At 56.3% G+C, this 23,052-nt stretch overlaps 3 protein-coding genes and 6 pseudogenes across 3 annotated transcripts; 4 read left to right on the plus strand and 5 right to left on the minus strand.

The window, feature by feature from the left end:
- Positions 1-760: 760 nt before the first annotated feature.
- Positions 761-1,167, minus strand: LOC127026835 (claw keratin-like; annotated as a pseudogene).
- A 2,197-nt stretch (positions 1,168-3,364) lies between these two features.
- Positions 3,365-3,771, plus strand: LOC127026844 (claw keratin-like; annotated as a pseudogene).
- A 2,336-nt stretch (positions 3,772-6,107) lies between these two features.
- LOC127026848 (claw keratin-like) lies at positions 6,108-6,504 on the minus strand (annotated as a pseudogene).
- Positions 6,505-8,701: 2,197 nt separating this feature from the next.
- LOC127026841 (claw keratin-like) lies at positions 8,702-9,109 on the plus strand. The gene has a single exon (XM_050912142.1). The coding sequence runs from the start codon at positions 8,702-8,704 to the stop codon at positions 9,107-9,109; it is 408 nt and encodes a 135-aa protein (XP_050768099.1).
- A 2,354-nt stretch (positions 9,110-11,463) lies between these two features.
- LOC127026831 (claw keratin-like) lies at positions 11,464-11,896 on the minus strand (annotated as a pseudogene).
- Positions 11,897-13,539: 1,643 nt separating this feature from the next.
- LOC127026830 (claw keratin-like) lies at positions 13,540-13,974 on the plus strand. The gene has a single exon (XM_050912135.1). The coding sequence runs from the start codon at positions 13,540-13,542 to the stop codon at positions 13,972-13,974; it is 435 nt and encodes a 144-aa protein (XP_050768092.1).
- A 2,919-nt stretch (positions 13,975-16,893) lies between these two features.
- On the minus strand, positions 16,894-17,301 carry LOC127026840 (claw keratin-like). Its single transcript, XM_050912141.1, has one exon. The coding sequence runs from the start codon at positions 17,299-17,301 to the stop codon at positions 16,894-16,896; it is 408 nt and encodes a 135-aa protein (XP_050768098.1).
- A 1,605-nt stretch (positions 17,302-18,906) lies between these two features.
- Positions 18,907-19,324, plus strand: LOC127026834 (claw keratin-like; annotated as a pseudogene).
- A 2,938-nt stretch (positions 19,325-22,262) lies between these two features.
- Positions 22,263-22,669, minus strand: LOC127026836 (claw keratin-like; annotated as a pseudogene).
- Positions 22,670-23,052: the final 383 nt, after the last annotated feature.

A 23,052-nucleotide genomic window follows, 5' to 3' on the forward strand; every position in this document is an offset into this window, starting at 1 on the left:
AGGGTGCAGAGCATAAATGCGAAAGAAATACACCACTAGATTAGTTTTCATTCCTCTATAGACCTCACAAAACAGAAAGTAGTATTTCACCTTTGAAACCTGTCTTTTGTAATGAAGCTAATAATTTACTAGTAACTTCCCTACCTTGCAGTTCAAAAGTCTTTTCTGAGAGAAATTCAGAGCTTCCACAGATGTTTTTAGCAAATGAATTATCATCTAACATTTCACATCATTGCTTAGTTATAGACAGAATTCCAGCCACAGTGAGGAACAAATTCAGACTGAAAAAAAATGTTCATGCAATGTGGATTCTTTAATTGGGATGGAAAATGCAATAGGCAGTGACAGCAGGAAACAAAACAACACAGAAACAATGGATCAGAAAGACGAAAATCATAAGGCTTCACCAAGGCACAACCCAGGGCTCCACTCCAAAGATTCCCCCTTCCTATTGCAGGTAGCGAGTCTCAGAGCCAGGCAGAGCAGGGGAGACTCTCATCCAAGGATGAGTACAGCTTCGTTATATTGCAGATAGAGGGGAGCTTTTGGAGGCAGTGCTGGAAACCCTGAAGCCGCCAGCTGAAGATCTGAAAGGTTACTCTGTGCAAATAAGCAAGGACCATAAAGTTCAAGTAGCTGCTTTACCACATCCTGAACAGGAGCTGAAAGCTTTTTTCTGCATCAGCTGGTAGAAGACAAGAGGGGCTACTTGTGGAGACCAAGGGCAGACGCAGCACTGAACACCATGGATACTTGGGGTTTAGCAGGGCCCACAGTTGCCACTGAGGTACCTGTGGCCTCGGGCCCAGCCGCCATATCCGCAACCCCCAAAGCCTCCGTAGCCCCCATAAAGCCCATAACCTCCATAGCCCCCATAAAGCCCATAGCCTCCATAGCCTCCATAGCCCCCAAGGCCTCCAAAACCACCACGGCCTCCAAAAGTGCCGCCGTAGCCCCCTCCAACGCCGGGGCTCCCGCCGAGCCAACAACACTGTACTGCGGGAAGGAGCTGAGGATGGGCCCGGGGAAGGTGACCACCGAGGCTGGGGGCTGGATCACCACCGTGGAGTCGGGGCACTGCCGCACGCAGGGCTCGTTGGCGGTGTCAGCCAGCGGGGCCGGGGCGGCCACCCCACAGGAAGGCACACACAGGCTGGAGCAGGACATCCTTCGGTTCGGTAGGTAAAGCTGCAAGACAAGGCAGAGCTACGGCTCAATGCAAGGCCTGATCCCAAATCCCTCCTGGCTATTTCACGCTTGGAACCTGTGTCCCAGGCCATGCTCTGGATCATCTCAGGTAGTCAGAGCAAAACACACGTTCCAGAGTTGAAATACTGGTTTAAACCCCTTGCTCCCCTCATGCTCCCTGGGCCTGAGTTGCCCATGGGAGTGAGGAGAGACTCCCTCATCCAAAGCAGGTGGAACATCACCAGACTCCCAACGGACTTGAGTCCATTGGTATACTCAGAGCATTCAACTTTAAATTTCCATCCTTTCCATAGCTCTCAAACAGCATCATCTCATTCTAACTATGCGCTATGAAAGCGTGCGGGAGCACACAGCAAAAGATACCTTGAGAAAGCCGCTGCTGAGGAAGGAGAGATGGAGGTAAGACTTGGACTTACCACAATGACCAGGAGAGTCAAGCGGAGGAAGCTGGATAGAGGGCTGTGAAGCCCTCAGCTCTTTTATACATGTCGCAGACTGCCCAGGGCATCAGCCAAGGAGTGGTGGACAGACCATGACACATCATTACATGAAAGACAAGGTGTTGCTGTAGCTGAACTTGTGGCACCAATAAACCCCGATTTATCCCTAATCCTTCACTTTGCTTATGTGGAAGAATTCTGGGCATCTTGGAGATGATTGCTGTGCCCAACCACGCCACACTCAGCAGCAGCCCAGCTGCGTGCCGTGAGCCAGCAGTTACCCGTGTGCCTGTGCCTGCAGGGAGTGTTGCCCCATGCAGCCTGGCTCTCTGTGGGTGCTCAGCCAGGCTCTCCTGGCCCAGTCCTCAATGCCCAGCTGAGTAATCAAGTCCCTCCAGAGAGGGCTCAGGGAGGACCACGCTAACAGACACATAGCTGAAGGAGCTGAGAGTGTCTTGGTCCTGTTCCTGCCCTTCTGCTCTCCGTGCACATGTCCCCTTACACAGGTCCCCAGTGCCTGATCCCACTGCCCTCCCACCCACATTTGTGCCAGTACTGTTCATAGAAGGAGCTTTATCTCACACGGGACCCATCTGCCATGCGTGGGACCCCCACGCATGACCATCAAGTGAACTGGAGAGCTCAAAATCAACAAGTCATGCTGTGGCAGGAAAATGTCCAAAGCTTAGGGATGCCCCTTGCACCCAGTAGTGCGATCTCCCCAGCCGTTGCCAGCATGGGGCCACGGTTGACATTTGGGAGCTGCCCTGAGCAGATGGGATAGCTTTTTCCTTTGCCCAACCTCCTGGCGCCTCTGTTTACCAGCGTGTAAAAGAGAGGTAATGACAGGCGTGATGGCTGTGCGCAGGATTGCAAAGCGCTTCTGCAAGATGCCCAAGACTCTCGCACATAAGCAAAGTGGGAGGATTAGGGACAGATTGGGTTTTATTGGTGCCATGAGGTCAGCTACAGCAGTGCCTTGTCTTTCATGTAATGGCGAGTCATGGTCTGTCCCTCCCATTACCTGTTTGCTCTCCAGGGCACGTTTGCTTGCTGGTATACCCATTTAGGATGGATATAATTGCCCCGCATCATAATTTGTTTCATGAGGCTTCTTCGCTTGATTTAATGATCAGCTGGGGCTTCTGCCACCACTCCTTGGCTGATGCCCTGGGCAGTCTGCGACATGTATAAAAGAGCTGAGGGCTTCACAGCCCTCTATCCAGCTTCCTCCGCTTGACTCTCCTGGTCATTGTGGTAAGTCCAAGTCTTACCTCCATCTCTCCTTCCTCAGCAGTGGCTTTCTCAAGGTATCTTTTGCTGTGTGCTCCTGCAGGCTTTCATAGTGCATAGTTAGAATGTGATGATGCTGTTTGAGAGCTATGGAAAGGATGGAAATTTAAAGTTGAATGCTCTGAGTATACCAATGGACTCAAGTCCGTTGGGAGTCTGGTGATGTTCCACCTGCTTTGGATGAGGGAGTCTCTCCTCACTCCCATGGGCAACTCAGGCCCAGGGAGCATGAGGGGAGCAAGGGGTTTAAACCAGTATTTCAACTCTGGAACGTGTGTTTTGCTCTGACTACCTGAGATGATCCAGAGCATGGCCTGGGACACAGGTTCCAAGCGTGAAATAGCCAGGAGGGATTTGGGATCAGGCCTTGCATTGAGCCGTAGCTCTGCCTTGTCTTGCAGCTTTACCTACCGAACCGAAGGATGTCCTGCTCCAGCCTGTGTGTGCCTTCCTGTGGGGTGGCCGCCCCGGCCCCGCTGGCTGACACCGCCAACGAGCCCTGCGTGCGGCAGTGCCCCGACTCCACGGTGGTGATCCAGCCCCCAGCCTCGGTGGTCACCTTCCCCGGGCCCATCCTCAGCTCCTTCCCGCAGTACAGTGTTGTTGGCTCGGCGGGAGCCCCCGGCGTTGGAGGGGGCTACGGCGGCACTTTTGGAGGCCGTGGTGGTTTTGGAGGCCTTGGGGGCTATGGAGGCTATGGAGGCTATGGGCTTTATGGGGGCTATGGAGGTTATGGGCTTTATGGGGGCTACGGAGGCTTTGGGGTTGCGGATATGGCGGCTGGGCCCGAGGCCACAGGTACCTCAGTGGCAACTGTGGGCCCTGTTAAGCCCCACACTGGCTCTGACCACAGATGAAGAAGAGCTCCAGAAAAGCCCCCAACAGATCCTAACACGACGCTCTGTGGAAGGACTTACATGTTGCATTGCTGGGCTCTGGAGCTTGGATGCCTCGTGCCTGCTTGGGGCCCGACTCTGCCTTCCTCCTGCCCCGCTTGAGTATCCCTTCAGAACTCGCTTCCCATGACACTGCAGTCCCATGCTGGGTGCCTGCTCCTGTGGCACGGCTGATGCTCACTCTCACTCTGCCTGTTGCCAGGAGATGTGGGCTGCCCACTGACAGGGCCCTGCTCTTCTCCCAACTCCCTCCTCCCCTGGAACTGCAATAAAAGCTGTGTTGCATCGCAATGTCGACCCATGGTTTTTCTTCATCCTTCCTCCATACCCAATACCCTGAGTGGCAGAATGGGTTCCCATGAGTGTCCCTGGCAGCTCTCAACCAGGGCCTTGTCAGGGGCACCTACGGGAGCTGCCTCCCTTCCTCCTGCCTGCCCTCGGGCATCACAGCCCTCTACAGGAGGGTCACCCACAGCACGGGCCATCCTCATCTCCTTCAACAACAGCTTCTCCCTCTTTGCCCTCCCTGTCTTCTCACCACTTTGGGCTCCTGCACTCTGCAGCCCAAGAGCAGCTCTGGGGCCTCACAGTGAGTTTACCACCCACTCTGGCCATTCCCCATGGGCTGCGTGTCTCCCAGGGCTGTGGGGATAGGGATGCCAACGGAGCCACGCCAACGGCAAAGGCCCACGGCAGAGCCACTTGGGAGGCCATGGGTCGATAGGGGAGAGGGTGAGCAACCCCCAGCACCTCCCCAACTGCCATGCCTCCATCCCCTCCACATTCCTGCATCCCTGCACCACCTCCTCCTCCTCGTTTCCCTCCCTCTTCCACTGCTCCTTGGAGCACTTTTGGCCCCGTCTTGAACCCACTGCTGGAGCACAAGCTCTTCCCGGGATTCCCTGTGTCACCCACCCACTGCCCGGGGACACGGCTCTGCCCAGGAACGACAGGAGAGCTTCCCACAGCCCAGTGCTCTGGAGCAGGCTTTGCTGGCCCTTTGCTTCCCTTCCTCGCACACCAGCCCACAAAGTAGTCCGCACTGCCGTACCCCCACAAAGCACCCACCCCAGCCATAGCAGCTGTGACAGGGTCACCAAAATCCCCTTCCACCACTGTGCCCTCAGCAGAAATGAAGGGCACACCACATGAGCCAGAACATGGCAGATGGCCAATGGTCAGTGCAGAGGAATCTGGGTAGATATGGGGATGGATGACCCAACTTTTCTTGAGCTCCCCAGCGGTGACCAACGTGCTGCCACGCTGCTCTTCCTGATGGCTCTGGCCAGAACTCTCTCTGTCCAAGACCACCTTGCAGTGCTGGGATCACACGATCAGAAGATACCTGGGGAAGGGCGGGACCTCAGGAGGGTAGGCAGTCCAACCTCCTGCTCAAAGAGCTTTGTGCTTCATGTGACTGGATACCCGTGGCCGTTTCATGGCTCTGAGAGGAAACTTGGGAAGGCTTGGCTGTGTCTATCTCACCCCTTCCCAGTGCCCCCCACCTCTAGCTGGGCACACGGGCATGGCCAGCAGCCCTGTACATGCAGTAGTCGTCTCTCCATTTCCCTAAATCTCCAAATGTGATCTTTAAGAAGCCATGAAAAGGAGGTAATGCCTGACATGCTGGTTTTGTTCTGCAAGACACCGATGGCACTTTCACGTATTTGAAGTGGGCTTTGGGAAGGTATTGTGTTTGGTGGTGGTGGGAGACCAGAGGAAGCTCAGTGGGATGTGCTCTACAAGATCCAGCTGGGACTCTCATCATCAGTTGTAACACACTCAGCAAACCAACCAAATGCTCTAAGGGCACCACCGTGGGACATTCAAGCAGCCCAGACCGACACGCCCTGAGGTTTGGGGGAAGCGGGAAAGAAGAAGGAAGGATGAAGAAAAACCATGGGTCAACATTGCAATGCAACACAGCTTTTATTGCAGTTCCAGGGGAGGAGGGAGTTGGGAGAAGAGCAGGGCCCTGGCCAGGGCCTTCCCCTGTCTCCTGGCAGTGGGCAGAGCTACAGCGAGCATCAGCCGTGCCACAGGAGCAGGCACCCAGTGCAGGTCTCTGTCATCAAGGGGCAACGAGTCTTGAAGGGATGCTCAAGCAGGGCAGGAGGAAGGCAGAGCTGGGCCCCAAGCAGGCACGAGGCATCCAAGCTCCAGAGCCCAGCAATGCAACATGTAAGTCCTTCCACAGAGCGTCGTGTTAGGATCTGTTGGGGGCTTTTCTGGAGCTCTCCTTCATCTGTGGTCAGAGCCAGTGTGGGGCTTAGCAGGGCCCACAGTTGCCACTGAGGTACCTGTGGCCTCGGGCCCAGCCACCGTATCCACAGCCCCCAAAGCCTCCGTAGCCCCCATAAAGCCCATAGCCTCCATAGCCCCCATAAAGCCCATAGCCTCCATAGCCCCCAAGGCCTCCAAAACCACCACGGCCTCCAAAAGTGCCGCCGTAGCCCCCTCCAACGCCGGGGGCTCCCGCCGAGCCAACAACACTGTACTGCGGGAAGGAGCTGAGGATGGGCCCGGGGAAGGTGACCACCGAGGCTGGGGCTGGATCACCACCGTGGAGTCGGGGCACTGCCGCACGCAGGGCTCGTTGGCGGTGTCAGCCAGCGGGCCGGGGCGGCCACCCCACAGGAAGGCACACACAGGCTGGAGCAGGACATCCTTCGGTTCGGTAGGTAAAGCTGCAAGACAAGGCAGAGCTACGGCTCAATGCAAGGCCTGATCCCAAATCCCTCCTGGCTATTTCACGCTTGGAACCTGTGTCCCAGGCCATGCTCTGGATCATCTCAGGTAGTCAGAGCAAAACACACGTTCCAGAGTTGAAATACTGGTTTAAACCCCTTGCTCCCCTCATGCTCCCTGGGCCTGAGTTGCCCATGGGAGTGAGGAGAGACTCCCTCATCCAAAGCAGGTGGAACATCACCAGACTCCCAACGGACTTGAGTCCATTGGTATACTCAGAGCATTCAACTTTAAATTTCCATCCTTTCCATAGCTCTCAAACAGCATCATCTCATTCTAACTATGCACTATGAAAGCCTGCAGGAGCACACAGCAAAAGATACCTTGAGAAAGCCACTGCTGAGGAAGGAGAGATGGAGGTAAGACTTGGACTTACCACAATGACCAGGAGAGTCAAGCGGAGGAAGCTGGATAGAGGGCTGTGAAGCCCTCAGCTCTTTTATACATGTCGCAGACTGCCCAGGGCATCAGCCAAGGAGTGGTGGCAGAAGCCCCAGCTGATCATTAAATCAAGCGAAGAAGCCTCATGAAACAAATTATGATGCGGGGCAATTATATCCATCCTAAATGGGTATACCAGCAAGCAAACGTGCCCTGGAGAGCAAACAGGTAATGGGAGGGACAGACCATGACTCGCCATTACATGAAAGACAAGGCACTGCTGTAGCTGACCTCATGGCACCAATAAAACCCAATCTGTCCCTAATCCTCCCACTTTGCTTATGTGCGAGAGTCTTGGGCATCTTGCAGAAGCGCTTTGCAATCCTGCGCACAGCCATCACGCCTGTCATTACCTCTCTTTTACACGCTGGTAAACAGAGGCGCCAGGAGGTTGGGCAAAGGAAAAAGCTATCCCATCTGCTCAGGGCAGCTCCCAAATGTCAACCGTGGCCCCATGCTGGCAACGGCTGGGGAGATCGCACTACTGGGTGCAAGGGGCATCCCTAAGCTTTGGACATTTTCCTGCCACAGCATGACTTGTTGATTTTGAGCTCTCCAGTTCACTTGATGGTCATGCGTGGGGGTCCCACGCATGGCAGATGGGTCCCGTGTGAGATAAAGCTCCTTCTATGAACAGTACTGGCACAAATGTGGGTGGGAGGGCAGTGGGATCAGGCACTGGGGACCTGTGTAAGGGGACATGTGCACGGAGAGCAGAAGGGCAGGAACAGGACCAAGACACTCTCAGCTCCTTCAGCTATGTGTCTGTTAGCGTGGTCCTCCCTGAGCCCTCTCTGGAGGGACTTGATTACTCAGCTGGGCATTGAGGACTGGGCCAGGAGAGCCTGGCTGAGCACCCACAGAGAGCCAGGCTGCATGGGGCAACACTCCCTGCAGGCACAGGCACACGGGTAACTGCTGGCTCACGGCACGCAGCTGGGCTGCTGCTGAGTGTGGCGTGGTTGGGCACAGCAATCATCTCCAAGATGCCCAGAATTCTTCCACATAAGCAAAGTGAAGGATTAGGGATAAATCGGGGTTTATTGGTGCCACAAGTTCAGCTACAGCAACACCTTGTCTTTCATGTAATGATGTGTCATGGTCTGTCCACCACTCCTTGGCTGATGCCCTGGGCAGTCTGCGACATGTATAAAAGAGCTGAGGGCTTCACAGCCCTCTATCCAGCTTCCTCCGCTTGACTCTCCTGGTCATTGTGGTAAGTCCAAGTCTTACCTCCATCTCTCCTTCCTCAGCAGCGGCTTTCTCAAGGTATCTTTTGCTGTGTGCTCCCGCACGCTTTCATAGCGCATAGTTAGAATGAGATGATGCTGTTTGAGAGCTATGGAAAGGATGGAAATTTAAAGTTGAATGCTCTGAGTATACCAATGGACTCAAGTCCGTTGGGAGTCTGGTGATGTTCCACCTGCTTTGGATGAGGGAGTCTCTCCTCACTCCCATGGGCAACTCAGGCCCAGGGAGCATGAGGGGAGCAAGGGGTTTAAACCAGTATTTCAACTCTGGAACGTGTGTTTTGCTCTGACTACCTGAGATGATCCAGAGCATGGCCTGGGACACAGGTTCCAAGCGTGAAATAGCCAGGAGGGATTTGGGATCAGGCCTTGCATTGAGCCGTAGCTCTGCCTTGTCTTGCAGCTTTACCTACCGAACCGAAGGATGTCCTGCTCCAGCCTGTGTGTGCCTTCCTGTGGGGTGGCCGCCCCGGCCCCGCTGGCTGACACCGCCAACGAGCCCTGCGTGCGGCAGTGCCCCGACTCCACGGTGGTGATCCAGCCCCCAGCCTCGGTGGTCACCTTCCCCGGGCCCATCCTCAGCTCCTTCCCGCAGTACAGTGTTGTTGGCTCGGCGGGAGCCCCCGGCGTTGGAGGGGGCTACGGCGGCACTTTTGGAGGCCGTGGTGGTTTTGGAGGCCTTGGGGGCTATGGAGGCTATGGAGGCTATGGGCTTTATGGGGGCTATGGAGGTTATGGGCTTTATGGGGGCTACGGAGGCTTTGGGGGTTGCGGATATGGCGGCTGGGCCCGAGGCCACAGGTACCTCAGTGGCAACTGTGGGCCCTGTTAAGCCCCACACTGGCTCTGACCACAGATGAAGAAGAGCTCCAGAAAAGCCCCCAACAGATCCTAACACGACGCTCTGTGGAAGGACTTACATGTTGCATTGCTGGGCTCTGGAGCTTGGATGCCTCGTGCCTGCTTGGGGCCCGACTCTGCCTTCCTCCTGCCCCGCTTGAGTATCCCTTCAGAACTCGCTTCCCATGACACTGCAGTCCCATGCTGGGTGCCTGCTCCTGTGGCACGGCTGATGCTCACTCTCACTCTGCCTGTTGCCAGGAGATGTGGGCTGCCCACTGACAGGGCCCTGCTCTTCTCCCAACTCCCTCCTCCCCTGGAACTGCAATAAAAGCTGTGTTGCATCGCAATGTCGACCCATGGTTTTTCTTCATCCTTCCTCCATACCCAATACCCTGAGTGGCAGAATGGGTTCCCATGAGTGTCCCTGGCAGCTCTCAACCAGGGCCTTGTCAGGGGCACCTACGGGAGCTGCCTCCCTTCCTCCTGCCTGCCCTCGGGCATCACAGCCCTCTACAGGAGGGTCACCCACAGCACGGGCCATCCTCATCTCCTTCAACAACAGCTTCTCCCTCTTTGCCCTCCCTGTCTTCTCACCACTTTGGGCTCCTGCACTCTGCAGCCCAAGAAGAGCTCTGGGGCCTCACAGTGAGTTTACCACCCACTCTGGCCATTCCCCATGGGCTGCGTGTATCCCGGGGCTGTGGGGATAGGGATGCCAACGGAGCCACGCCAACGGCAAAGGCCCACGGCAGAGCCACTTGGGAGGCCATGGGTCGATAGGGGAGAGGGTGAGCAACCCCCAGCACCTCCCCAACTGCCATGCCTCCATCCCCTCCACATTCCTGCATCCCTGCACCACCTCCTCCTCCTCATTTCCCTCCCTCTTCCACTGCTCCTTGGAGCACTTTTGGCCCCGTCTTGAACCCCCTGCTGGAGCACAAGCTCTTCCCGGGATTCCCTGTGTCACCCACCCGCTGCCCAGGGACACGGCTCTGCCCAGGAATGACAGGAGAGCTTCCCACAGCCCAGTGCTCTGGAGCAGGCTTTGCTGGCCCTTTGCTTCCCTTCCTCGCACACCAGCCCACAAAGTAGTCCGCACTGCCGTACCCCCACAAAGCACCCACCCCAGCCATAGCAGCTGTGACAGGGTCACCAAAATCCCCTTCCACCACTGTGCCCTCAGCAGAAATGAAGGGCACACTACATGAGCCGGAACATGGCAGATGGCCGATGGTCAGTGCAGAGGAATCTGGGTAGATATGGGGATGGATGACCCAACTTTTCTTGAGCTCCCCAGCGGTGACCAACGTGCTGCCACGCTGCTCTTCCTGATGGCTCTGGCCAGAACTCTCTCTGTCCAAGACCACCTTGCAGTGCTGGGATCACACGATCAGAAGATACCTGGGGAAGGGCGGGACCTCAGGAGGGTAGGCAGTCCAAACTCCTGCTCAAAGAGCTTTGAGCTTCATGTGACTGGATACCCGTGGCCATTTCATGGCTCTGAGAGGAAACTTGGGAAGGCTTGGCTGTGTTTATCTCACTCCTTCCCAGTGTCCCCCACCTCTAGCTGGGCACACGGGCATGGCCAGCGGCCCTGTACATGCCATAGCCGTCTCTCCATTTCCCTGGACCTCCAAATGTGGCTGTTAAGACGCCATGAAAAAGAGGTAATGCCTGACATGCTCATTTTGCAAAGCATTTGGAAGAGCTTCTGCAAGACACCGATGGCACTTTCACGTATTTGAAGTGGGCTTTGGGAAGGTATTGTGTTTGGTGGTGGTGGGAGACCAGAGGAAGCTCAGTGGGATGTGCTCTACAAGATCCAGCTGGGACTCTCATCATCAGTTGTAACACACTCAGCAAACCAACCAAATGCTCTAAGGGCACCACCGTGGGACATTCAAGCAGCCCAGACCGACACGCCCTGAGGTTTGGGGGAAGCGGGAAAGAAGAAGGAAGGATGAAGAAAAACCATGGGTCAACATTGCAATGCAACACAGCTTTTATTGCAGTTCCAGGGGAGGAGGGAGTTGGGAGAAGAGCAGGGCCCTGGCCAAGGGCAGCTCACATCTCCTGGTAACGGGCAGAGCTACAATGAGCATCAGCCGTGCCACAGGAGCAGGCACCCAGTGCAGGTCTCAGTCATCAAGGGGCAACGAGTCTTGAAGGGATGCTCAAGCAGGGCAGGAGGAAGGCAGAGCTGGGCCCCAAGCAGGCACGAGGCATCCAAGCTCCAGAGCCCAGCAATGCAACATGTAAGTCCTTCCACAGAGCGTCGTGTTAGGATCTGTTGGGGGCTTTTCTGGAGCTCTTCTTCATCTGTGGTCAGAGCCAGTGTGGGGCTTAGCAGGGCCCACAGTTGCCACTGAGGTACCTGTGGCCTCGGGCCCAGCCGCCATATCCGCAGCCCCAAAGCCTCCGTAGCCCCCATAAAGCCCATAACCTCCATAGCCCCCATAAAGCCCATAGCCTCCATAGCCCCCATAAAGCCCATAGCCTCCATAGCCTCCATAGCCCCCAAGGCCTCCAAAACCACCACGGCCTCCAAAAGTGCCGCCGTAGCCCCCTCCAACGCCAGGGGCTCCCGCCGAGCCAACAACACTGTACTGCGGGAAGGAGCTGAGGATGGGCCCGGGGAAGGTGACCACCGAGGCTGGGGCTGGATCACCACCGTGGAGTCGGGGCACTGCCGCACGCAGGGCTCGTTGGCGGTGTCAGCCAGCGGGGCCGGGGCGGCCACCCCACAGGAAGGCACACACGGGCTGGAGCAGGGCATCTTTCAGGCAGGCAAGGAGTCCTGGAAAACACACCAGGGATTAGGCAAGGGTGTGGGGAAGGAGCTGTATTGAGGGAGGCAGGGAGAGATCCCCAAGAGGCTTCCAAGAGCTGGACTTACCCTGTTGATCAGGAGAGTCAAGCGGAGGAAGCTGGATAGAGGGCTGCAAAGCTTTCAGCTCTTTTATACATGTCCTAGACTGCCTGGGGCATCGGTCAAGGGGGTGGTGGCGGAAACGCCAGGGAATCATGAAAACAAGCAGACAAGCTTCATGGCACTGATTTCATGTGATGCAAGACAATTATATCCCTCTTCATTGGGGACATTGGTGTGAAAACGTGCCCTGGAGTGGAAAGAGGTGATGGGAAGGACAGACCATGATAAATCATTACATAAATTAAAAGGAGCTAATACAGCTGAACCCACGACACCAATAAACTGTGGTCTGTCCCTAATCCCTCACTTTGCTTACGCAGAAGAATGCTTGGCATCTTGCAGAATATTGCTGTGCCCAACCATGTATACTCAGCAGCAGCCCAGCTGCGTACCGTGAGCCAGCAGTTAGCAGCGTGCCTCTGCCTACAGAGGAACATTGCCACGTGCGGCCTGGCTCTCTGGGGGTGCTCCTGGCACAGGCCTCAACTCCCAGCTGAATAATCAAATCCCTCCAGAGAGGGCTTGGGGAGGACTATACCCACAGACACGTGGCCAAGGAAGCTGAGAGTGTCCTGGTACCCTTCCTGCCCTCCAGCTCCTCTGTGCACGTCTCCCCCTCACACATGACCCTGCTGCCTTATCTCACTGCTCCCCACCTACATGTGTGTTGAGCCCCCTCATGTATGGGTCTTCACCCCACACAGCAAAGAGCGTCCCTGCTCTTTGCCTGGCTGTTAATCGGCCAGCCCCAAATACACCCTATCAAACAGGGGCATGGAGATGGCCAAGGCTTAGGATGCTCCTGACCTGTTGCCCCAAAAGGCCCCCAGCGCTCACGGGCATTGGGAGACGGTGGGCCTTTGGGAGTCATGCCGAGCATGTGGAATGGCTTCTCCCTTTGCCCAGCCTCCCGGTTCTCCTGTTTACCAGCTTGTAAAAGGGAGGTAATGACAGGCGTGATGGCTGTGCCCAGGATTGCAAAGCACTTCTGCAAGATGCTCAGGACTCTGGCACGTAAGCAAAGTGGGGAGATTAGGGACAGAACGCGGTTTATTGGTGGCGCCAGGTCAGCTACAGAAGCATCATGTCTATCATGTAATGATGTGTCACGGTCTGTCCCTCCCATCACCTCTTTCCTCTCTACGGCACATGAGCACGCCAATGTCCCCAATGAAGAGGGATATAATTGTCTCGCATCACATGGAATCAGTGTCATGAAGCTTGTCTGCTTGTTTTCATGATTCCCTGGCATTTCCGCCACCACCCCCTTGACCGATGCCCCAGGCAGTCTAGGACATGTATAAAAGAGCTGAAAGCTTTGCAGCCCTCTATCCAGCTTCCTCTGCTTGACTCTCCTGATCAACAGGGTAAGTCCAGCTCTTGGAAGCCTCTTGGGGATCTCTCCCTGCCTCCCTCGATACAGCTCCTTCCCCACACCCTTGCCTAATCCCTGGTGTGTTTTCCAGGACTCCTTGCCTGCCTGAAAGATGCCCTGCTCCAGCCTGTGTGTGCCTTCCTGTGGGGTGGCCGCCCCGGCCCCACTGGCTGACACCGCCAACGAGCCCTGCGTGCGGCAGTGCCCCGACTCCACGGTGGTGATCCAGCCCCCAGCCTCGGTGGTCACCTTCCCCGGGCCCATCCTCAGCTCCTTCCCGCAGTACAGCGTTGTTGGCTCGGCGGGAGCCCCCGGCGTTGGAGGGGGCTACGGCGGCACTTTTGGAGGCCGTGGTGGTTTTGGAGGCCTTGGGGGCTATGGAGGCTATGGAGGCTATGGGCTTTATGGGGGCTATGGAGGTTATGGGCTTTATGGAGGCTATGGAGGTTATGGGCTTTATGGGGGCTACGGAGGCTTTGGGGGCTGCGGATATGGCGGCTGGGCCCGAGGCCACAGGTACCTCAGTGGCAACTGTGGGCCCTGCTAAGCCCCACACTGGCTCTGACCACAGATGAAGAAGAGCTCCAGAAAAGCCCCCAACAGATCCTAACACGACGCTCTGTGGAAGGACTTACATGTTGCATTGCTGGGCTCTGGAGCTTGGATGCCTCGTGCCTGCTTGGGGCCCAGCTCTGCCTTCCTCCTGCCCTGCTTGAGCATCCCTTCAAGACTCGTTGCCCCTTGATGACAGAGACCTGCACTGGGTGCCTGCTCCTGTGGCACGGCTGATGCTTGCTGTAGCTCTGCCCACTGCCAGGAGACAGGGGAAGGCCCTGGCCAGGGCCCTGCTCTTCTCCCAACTCCCTCCTCCCCTGGAACTGCAATAAAAGCTGTGTTGCATCGCAATGTCGACCCATGGTTTTTCTTCATCCTTCCTTCTTCTTTCCCGCTTCCCCCAAACCTCAGGGCGTGTCGGTCTGGGCTGCTTGAATGTCCCACGGTGGTGCCCTTAGAGCATTTGGTTGGTTTGCTGAGTGTGTTACAACTGATGATGAGAGTCCCAGCTGGATCTTGTAGAGCACATCCCACTGAGCTTCCTCTGGTCTCCCACCACCACCAAACACAATACACTCCCAAAGCCCACTTCAAATACGTGAAAGTGCCATCGGTGTCTTGCAGAACAAAACCAGCATGTCAGGCATTACCCCCTTTTCATGGCTTCTTAACGGCCACATTTGGAGGTCCAGGGAAATGGAGAGACGGCTACTGCATGTACAGGGCTGCTGGCCATGCCCGTGTGCCCAGCTAGAGGTGGGGGGCACTGGGAAGGAGTGAGATAAACACAGCCAAGCCTTCCCAAGTTTCCTCTCAGAGCCATGAAATGGCCACGGGTATCCAGTCACATGAAGCACAAAGCTCTTTGAGCAGGAGGTTGGACTGCCTACCCTCCTGAGGTCCCGCCCTTCCCCAGGTATCTTCTGATCGTGTGATCCCAGCACTGCAAGGTGGTCTTGGACAGAGAGAGTTCTGGCCAGAGCCATCAGGAAGAGCAGCGTGGCAGCACGTTGGTCACCGCTGGGGAGCTCAAGAAAAGTTGGGTCATCCATCCCCATATCTACCCAGATTCCTCTGCACTGACCATTGGCCATCTGCCATGTTCTGGCTCATGTGGTGTGCCCTTCATTTCAGCTGAGGGCACAGTGGTGGAAGGGGATTTTGGTGACCCTGTCACAGCTGCTATGGCTGGGTGCTTTGTGGGGGTATGGCAGTGCAGATTACTTTGTGGGCTGGTGTGGGAGGAAGGGAAGCTGTGCTGGTTTCGCCTGGGACAGAGTTAACTTTCTTTTTAGTAGCTGGTACAGTGCTGTGTTTTGGATTTAGTGTGAGAATGATGTTGATAACACGCTGATGTTTTAGTTGTTGCTAAGTAGCGCTTATCCTAAGCCAAGGACTTTTCAGTTTCCTATGCTCTGCCAGCAAGCAGGTGTGCAAAAAGCTGGGAGGGAGCATGGCCAGGGCAGCTGACCTGAACAAGCCAAAGGGGTATTCCATACCATGGAACTTCATGCCTAGTATATAAACAGGGGGGAGTTGGCCAGTAGGGGCAGATCGTGGCTCAGAAACTAACTGGGCATTGGTCAGTGGGTGGTGAGCAATTGCATTGTGCATCACTGTTTTTATTCTTCCCCCCCCCCTTTCTTTTTTTGTTATATTCCTTTTCATTACTATTATTATTATATTTCATTATTACTATTGCTAGTATTATATTTTACTTTAGTTATTAAACTGTTCTTATCTCAATTCACGAGTTTTACTTTTTTTTTTTTCCTTTGCTCCTCCTCACCCCACTGGGAGGGGGGAGGGGGAAATGGCTTCGTGGTTCTTAGTTGTTGGCTGGGGTTAAACCACGAAAGAAGCAAAAGGCCAGCAAAGCCTGGTCCAGAGCACTGGGCTGTGGGAAGCTCTCCTGTCGTTCCTGGGCAGAGCCGTGTCCCCGGGCAGCGGGTGGGTGACATAGGGAATCCCGGGAAGAGCTTGTGCTCCAGCAGTGGGTTCAAGACGGGGCCAAAAGTGCTCCAAGGAGCAGTGGAAGAGGGAGGGAAACGAGGAGGAGGAGGTGGTGCAGGGATGCAGGAATGTGGAGGGGATGGAGGCATGGCAGTTGGGGAGGTGCTGGGGGTTGCTCACCCTCTCCCCTATCGACCCATGGCCTCCCAAGTGGCTCTGCCGTGGGCCTTTGCCGTTGGCGTGGCTCCGTTGGCATCCCTATCCCCACAGCCCTGGGAGACACGCAGCCCATGGGGAATGGCCAGAGTGGGTGGTAAACTCACTGTGAGGCCCCAGAGCTGCTCTTGGGCTGCAGAGTGCAGGAGCCCAAAGTGGTGAGAAGACAGGGAGGGCAAAGAGGGAGAAGCTGTTGTTGAAGGAGATGGGCACGACCCCCACTGCAGACGGCCGTCTGGTGGAGGGACGTGCTGCCAGGGGCAGGCAGGAGGAAGGGAGGCAGCTCCCGTAGATGCCCCTGACAAGGCCCTGGGTGGGAGCTGGCTAGGACAGCCCAGGGAGGATGAAGAAAGAATGAAGGATGAAGAAAAACCATGGGTCAACATTGCAATGCAACACAACTTTTATTGTAGTTCCAGGGGAGGAGGGAGTTGGGAGAAGAGCAGGGCCCTGGCCAAGGGCAGCCCACATCTCCTGGCAACAGGCAGAGTGAGAGTGAGCATCAGCCGTGCCACAGGAGCAGGCACCCAGTGCGGGTATTTGTCATCAAGGCTCAACGAGCTTTGAAGGGATGAATAGCTGGGAGGAGGAAGGCAGAGTTGGGCCCCAAGCAGGCACGAGGCATCCAAGCTCCAGAGCCCAGCAATGCAACATGTAAGTCCTTCCACAGAGCGTCGTGTTAGGATCTGTTAGGGGCTTTTCTGGAGCTCTTCTTCATCTGTGGTCAGAGCCAGTGTGGGGCTTAGCAGGGCCCACAGTTGCCACTGAGGTACCTGTGGCCTCGGCGCCAGCCACCGTATCCGCAACCCCCAAAGCCTCCGTAGCCCCCATAAAGCCCATAGCCTCCATAGCCCCCATAAAGCCCATAGCCTCCATAGCCTCCATAGCCCCCAAGGCCTCCAAAACCACCACGGCCTCCAAAAGTGCCGCCGTAGCCCCCTCCAACGCCAGGGGCTCCCGCCGAGCCAACAACGCTGTACTGCGGGAAGGAGCTGAGGATGGGCCCGGGGAAGGTGACCACCGAGGCTGGGGGCTGGATCACCACCGTGGAGTCGGGGCACTGCCGCACGCAGGGCTCGTTGGCGGTGTCAGCCAGCGGGGCCGGGGCGGCCACCCCACAGGAAGGCACACACAGGCTGGAGCAGGACATCTTTCAGGCAGGCAAGGAGTCCTGGAAAACACACCAGGGATTAGGCAAGGGTGTGGGGAAGGAGCTGTATCGAGGGAGGCAGGGAGAGATCCCCAAGAGGCTTCCAAGAGCTGGACTTACCCTGTTGATCAGGAGAGTCAAGCGGAGGAAGCTGGATAGAGGGCTGCAAAGCTTTCAGCTCTTTTATACATGTCCTAGACTGCCTGGGGCATCGGTCAAGGGGGTGGTGGCGGAAATGCCAGGGAATCATGAAAACAAGCAGACAAGCTTCATGACACTGATTCCATGTGATGCGAGACAATTATATCCCTCTTCATTGGGGACATTGGCGTGCTCACGTGCCGTAGAGAGGAAAGAGGTGATGGGAGGGACAGACCGTGACACATCATTACATGATAGACATGATGCTTCTGTAGCTGACCTGGCGCCACCAATAAACCGCGTTCTGTCCCTAATCTCCCCACTTTGCTTACGTGCCAGAGTCCTGAGCATCTTGCAGAAGTGCTTTGCAATCCTGGGCACAGCCATCACGCCTGTCATTACCTCCCTTTTACAAGCTGGTAAACAGGAGAACCGGGAGGCTGGGCAAAGGGAGAAGCCATTCCACATGCTCGGCATGACTCCCAAAGGCCCCCCGTCTCCCAATGCCCGTGAGCGCTGGGGGCCTTTTGGGGCAACAGGTCAGGAGCATCCCTAAGCCTTGGCCATCTCCATGCCCCTGTTTGATAGGGTGTATTTGGGGCTGGCCGATTAACAGCCAGGCAAAGAGCAGGGACGCTCTTTGCTGTGTGGGGTGAAGACCCATACATGAGGGGGCTCAACACACACGTAGGTGGGGAGCAGTGAGATAAGGCAGCAGGGTCATGTGTGAGGGGGAGACGTGCACAGAGGAGCTGGAGGGCAGGAAGGGTACCAGGACACTCTCAGCTTCCTTGGCCACGTGTCTGTGGGTATAGTCCTCCCCAAGCCCTCTCTGGAGGGATTTGATTATTCAGCTGGGAGTTGAGGCCTGTGCCAGGAGCACCCCCAGAGAGCCAGGCCGCACGTGGCAATGTTCCTCTGTAGGCAGGGGCACGCTTGGCAGCACTGGCTCTGGGTGCATGGCTGGGCTGCTGCTGAGTGCTATGTCTGCAGAAGCAGCAGCCTGGTCTGGCATGGTTGGACACAGCAATCTTCGGCAAGATGCTGAGGACGTTGGCATGTAAGTAAACTGAGGGGACTGGGGACAGATAGGGGTTTATTGGTGCTGCCAGGTCAGCTACAGCAGGGCACATGAGCACGCCAATGTTCCCAGTGGAGAGGGATATAATTGTCTTGCATCACAATCTGTGTCATGAAGCTTGTCTGCTTGTTTTCATGATTCCCTGGCGTTTCCGCCACCACCCCCTTGACCGATGCCCCAGGCAGTCTGGGTAGGTATAAAAGAGCTGAAAGCTTTGCAGCCCTCTATCCAGCTTCCTCCGCTTGACTCTCCTGATCAACAGGGTAAGTCCAGCTCTTGGAAGCCTCTTGGGGATCTCTCCCTGCCTCCCTCAATACAGCTCCTTCCCCACACCCTTGCCTAATCCCTGGTGTGTTTTCCAGGACTCCTTGCCTGCCTGAAAGATGCCCTGCTCCAGCCTGTGTGTGCCTTCCTGTGGGGTGGCCGCCCCGGCCCCGCTGGCTGACACCGCCAACGAGCCCTGCGTGCGGCAGTGCCCCGACTCCACGGTGGTGATCCAGCCCCCAGCCTCGGTGGTCACCTTCCCCGGGCCCATCCTCAGCTCCTTCCCACAGTACAGCGTTGTTGGCTCGGCGGGAGCCCCCGGCGTTGGAGGGGGCTACGGCGGCACTTTTGGAGGCCGTGGTGGTTTTGGAGGCCTTGGGGGCTATGGAGGCTATGGAGGCTATGGAGGCTATGGGCTTTATGGGGGCTACTGGAGGCTATGGGCTTTATGGGGGCTACGGAGGCTTTGGGGGTTGCGGATATGGCGGCTGGGCCCGAGGCCACAGGTACCTCAGTGGCAACTGTGGGCCCTGCTAAGCCCCACACGGCGTCTGACAACAGGTGAAGGAGAGCTCTGGAAAAACCCCCGACACATCCCAACACGACACCCGAAAGAACGACATCCCTTTAGCATTGCTAGGCTGCAGAGACTGGATGCCTCGTGCCTGCTTGGGGCCCAACTCTGCCTTCCTCCTGTCCAACTATTCATCCCTTCAAAGCTCACTGACCCTTGATGACTGAGACCTGCACTGGGTGCCTGCTCCTGTGGCACGGCTGATGCTCACTCTCACTCTGCCTGCTGCCAGGAGACAGGGGAAGGCCCTGGCCAGGGCCCTGCTCTTCTCCCAACTCCCTCCTCCCCTGGAACTGCAATAAAAGCTGTGTTGCATCGCAATGTTGACCCATGGTTTTTCTTCATCCTTCCTCCATACCCAATACCCTGAGTGGCAGCCTTGGCTCCCTGGGCTGTCCTAGCCAGCTCCCACCCAGGGCCTTGTCAGGGGCACCTACGGGAGCTGCCTCCCTTCCTCCTGCCTGCCCCTGGCAGCACGTCCCTCCACCAGACGGCCGTCTGCAGTGGGGGCCGTGCCCATCTCCTTCAACAACAGCTTCTCCCTCTTTGCCCTCCCTGTCTTCTCACCACTTTGGGCTCCTGCACTCTGCAGCCCAAGAGCAGCTCTGGGGCCTCACAGTGAGTTTACCACCCACTCTGGCCATTCCCCATGGGCTGCGTGTATCCCAGGGCTGTGGGGATAGGGATGCCAACGGAGCCACGCCAACGGCAAAGGCCCACGGCAGAGCCACTTGGGAGGCCATGGGTCGATAGGGGAGAGGGTGAGCAACCCCCAGCACCTCCCCAACTGCCATGCCTCCATCCCCTCCACATTCCTGCATCCCTGCACCACCTCCTCCTCCTCGTTTTCCTCCCTCTTCCACTGCTCCTTGGAGCACTTTTGGCCCCGTCTTGAACCCACTGCTGGAGCACAAGCTCTTCCCGGGATTCCCTATGTCACCCACCGCTGCCCGGGGACACGGCTCTGCCCAGGAACGACAGGAGAGCTTCCCACAGCCCAGTGCTCTGGAGCAGGCTTTGCTGGCCTTTTGCTTCTTTCGTGGTTTAACCCCAGCCAACAACTAAGAACCACGAAGCCATTTCCCCCTCCCCCCCTCCCAGTGGGGTGAGGAGGAGCAAAGGAAAAAAAAAAAAGTAAAACTCGTGAATTGAGATAAGAACAGTTTAATAACTAAAGTAAAATATAATACTAGCAATAGTAATAATGAAATATAATAATAATAGTAATGAAAAGGAATATAACAAAAAAAGAAAGGGGGGGGGGAAGAATAAAAACAGTGATGCACAATGCAATTGCTCACCACCCACTGACCAATGCCCAGTTAGTTTCTGAGCCACGATCTGCCCCTACTGGCCAACTCCCCCCTGTTTATATACTAGGCATGAAGTTCCATGGTATGGAATACCCCTTTGGCTTGTTCAGGTCAGCTGCCCTGGCCATGCTCCCTCCCAGCTTTTTGCACACCTGCTTGCTGGCAGAGCATAGGAAACTGAAAAGTCCTTGGCTTAGGATAAGCGCTACTTAGCAACAACTAAAACATCAGCGTGTTATCAACATCATTCTCACACTAAATCCAAAACACAGCACTGTACCAGCTACTAAAAAGAAAGTTAACTCTGTCCCAGGCGAAACCAGCACAGCTTCCCTTCCTCCCACACCAGCCCACAAAGTAATCTGCACTGCCATACCCCCACAAAGCACCCAGCCATAGCAGCTGTGACAGGGTCACCAAAATCCCCTTCCACCACTGTGCCCTCAGCTGAAATGAAGGGCACACACATGAGCCGGAACATGGCAGATGGCCGATGGTCAGTGCAGAGGAATCTGGGTAGATATGGGGATGGATGACCCAACTTTTCTTGAGCTCCCCAGCGGTGACCAATGTGCTGCCACGCTGCTCTTCCTGATGGCTCTGGCCAGAACTCTCTCTGTCCAAGACCACCTTGCAGTGCTGGGATCACACGATCAGAAGATACCTGGGGAAGGGCGGGACCTCAGGAGGGTAGGCAGTCCAACCTCCTGCTCAAAGAGCTTTGTGCTTCATGTGACTGGATACCCGTGGCCGTTTCATGGCTCTGAGAGGAAACTTGGGAAGGCTTGGCTGTGTTTATCTCACTCCTTCCCAGTGCCCCCCACCTCTAGCTGGGCACACGGGCATGGCCAGCAGCCCTGTACATGCAGTAGCTGTCTCTCCATTTCCCTGGACCTCCAAATGTGGCCGTTAAGAAGCCATGAAAAGGGGGTAATGCCTGACATGCTGGTTTTGTTCTGCAAGACACCGATGGCACTTTCACGTATTTGAAGTGGGCTTTGGGAGTGTACAGTGTTTGGTGGTGGTGGGAGACCAGAGGAAGCTCAGTGGGATGTGCTCTACAAGATCCAGCTGGGACTCTCATCATCAGTTGTAACACACTCAGCAAACCAACCAAATGCTCTAAGGGCACCACCGTGGGACATTCAAGCAGCCCAGACCGACACGCCCTGAGGTTTGGGGGAAGCGGGAAAGAAGAAGGAAGGATGAAGAAAAACCATGGGTCAACATTGCAATGCAACACAGCTTTTATTGCAGTTCCAGGGGAGGAGGGAGTTGGGAGAAGAGCAGGGCCCTGGCCAGGGCCTTCCCCTGTCTCCTGGCAGTGGGCAGAGCTACAGCGAGCATCAGCCGTGCCACAGGAGCAGGCACCCAGTGCAGGTCTCAGTCATCAAGGGGCAACGAGTCTTGAAGGGATGCTCAAGCAGGGCAGGAGGAAGGCAGAGCTGGGCCCCAAGCAGGCACGAGGCATCCAAGCTCCAGAGCCCAGCAATGCAACATGTAAGTCCTTCCACAGAGCGTTGTGTTAGGATCTGTTGGGGGCTTTTCTGGAGCTCTTCTTCATCTGTGGTCAGAGCCAGTGTGGGGCTTAGCAGGGCCCACAGTTGCCACTGAGGTACCTGTGGCCTCGGGCCCAGCCGCCATATCCGCAACCCCCAAAGCCTCCGTAGCCCCCATAAAGCCCATAACCTCCATAGCCTCCATAAAGCCCATAGCCTCCATAGCCTCCATAGCCCCCAAGGCCTCCAAAACCACCACGGCCTCCAAAAGTGCCGCCGTAGCCCCCTCCAACGCCGGGGCTCCCGCCGAGCCAACAACGCTGTACTGTGGGAAGGAGCTGAGGATGGGCCCGGGGAAGGTGACCACCGAGGCTGGGGGCTGGATCACCACTGTGGAGTCGGGGCACTGCCGCACGCAGGGCTCGTTGGCGGTGTCAGCCAGCGGGGCCGGGGCGGCCACCCCACAGGAAGGCACACACAGGCTGGAGCAGGGCATCTTTCAGGCAGGCAAGGAGTCCTGGAAAACGCACCAGGGATTAGGCAAGGGTGTGGGGAAGGAGCTGTATCGAGGGAGGCAGGGAGAGATCCCCAAGAGGCTTCCAAGAGCTGGACTTACCCTGTTGATCAGGAGAGTCAAGCGGAGGAAGCTGGATAGAGGGCTGCAAAGCTTTCAGCTCTTTTATACCTACCCAGACTGCCTGGGGCATCGGTCAAGGGGGTGGTGGCGGAAACGCCAGGGAATCATGAAAACAAGCAGACAAGCTTCATGACACAGATTGTGATGCAAGACAATTATATCCCTCTCCACTGGGAACATTGGCGTGCTCATGTGCCCTGCTGTAGCTGACCTGGCAGCACCAATAAACCCCTATCTGTCCC

The sequence above is a fragment of the Gymnogyps californianus genome, chromosome 29, assembly GCF_018139145.2.
Source record: "Gymnogyps californianus isolate 813 chromosome 29, ASM1813914v2, whole genome shotgun sequence".
NCBI lineage: Eukaryota > Metazoa > Chordata > Aves > Accipitriformes > Cathartidae > Gymnogyps > Gymnogyps californianus.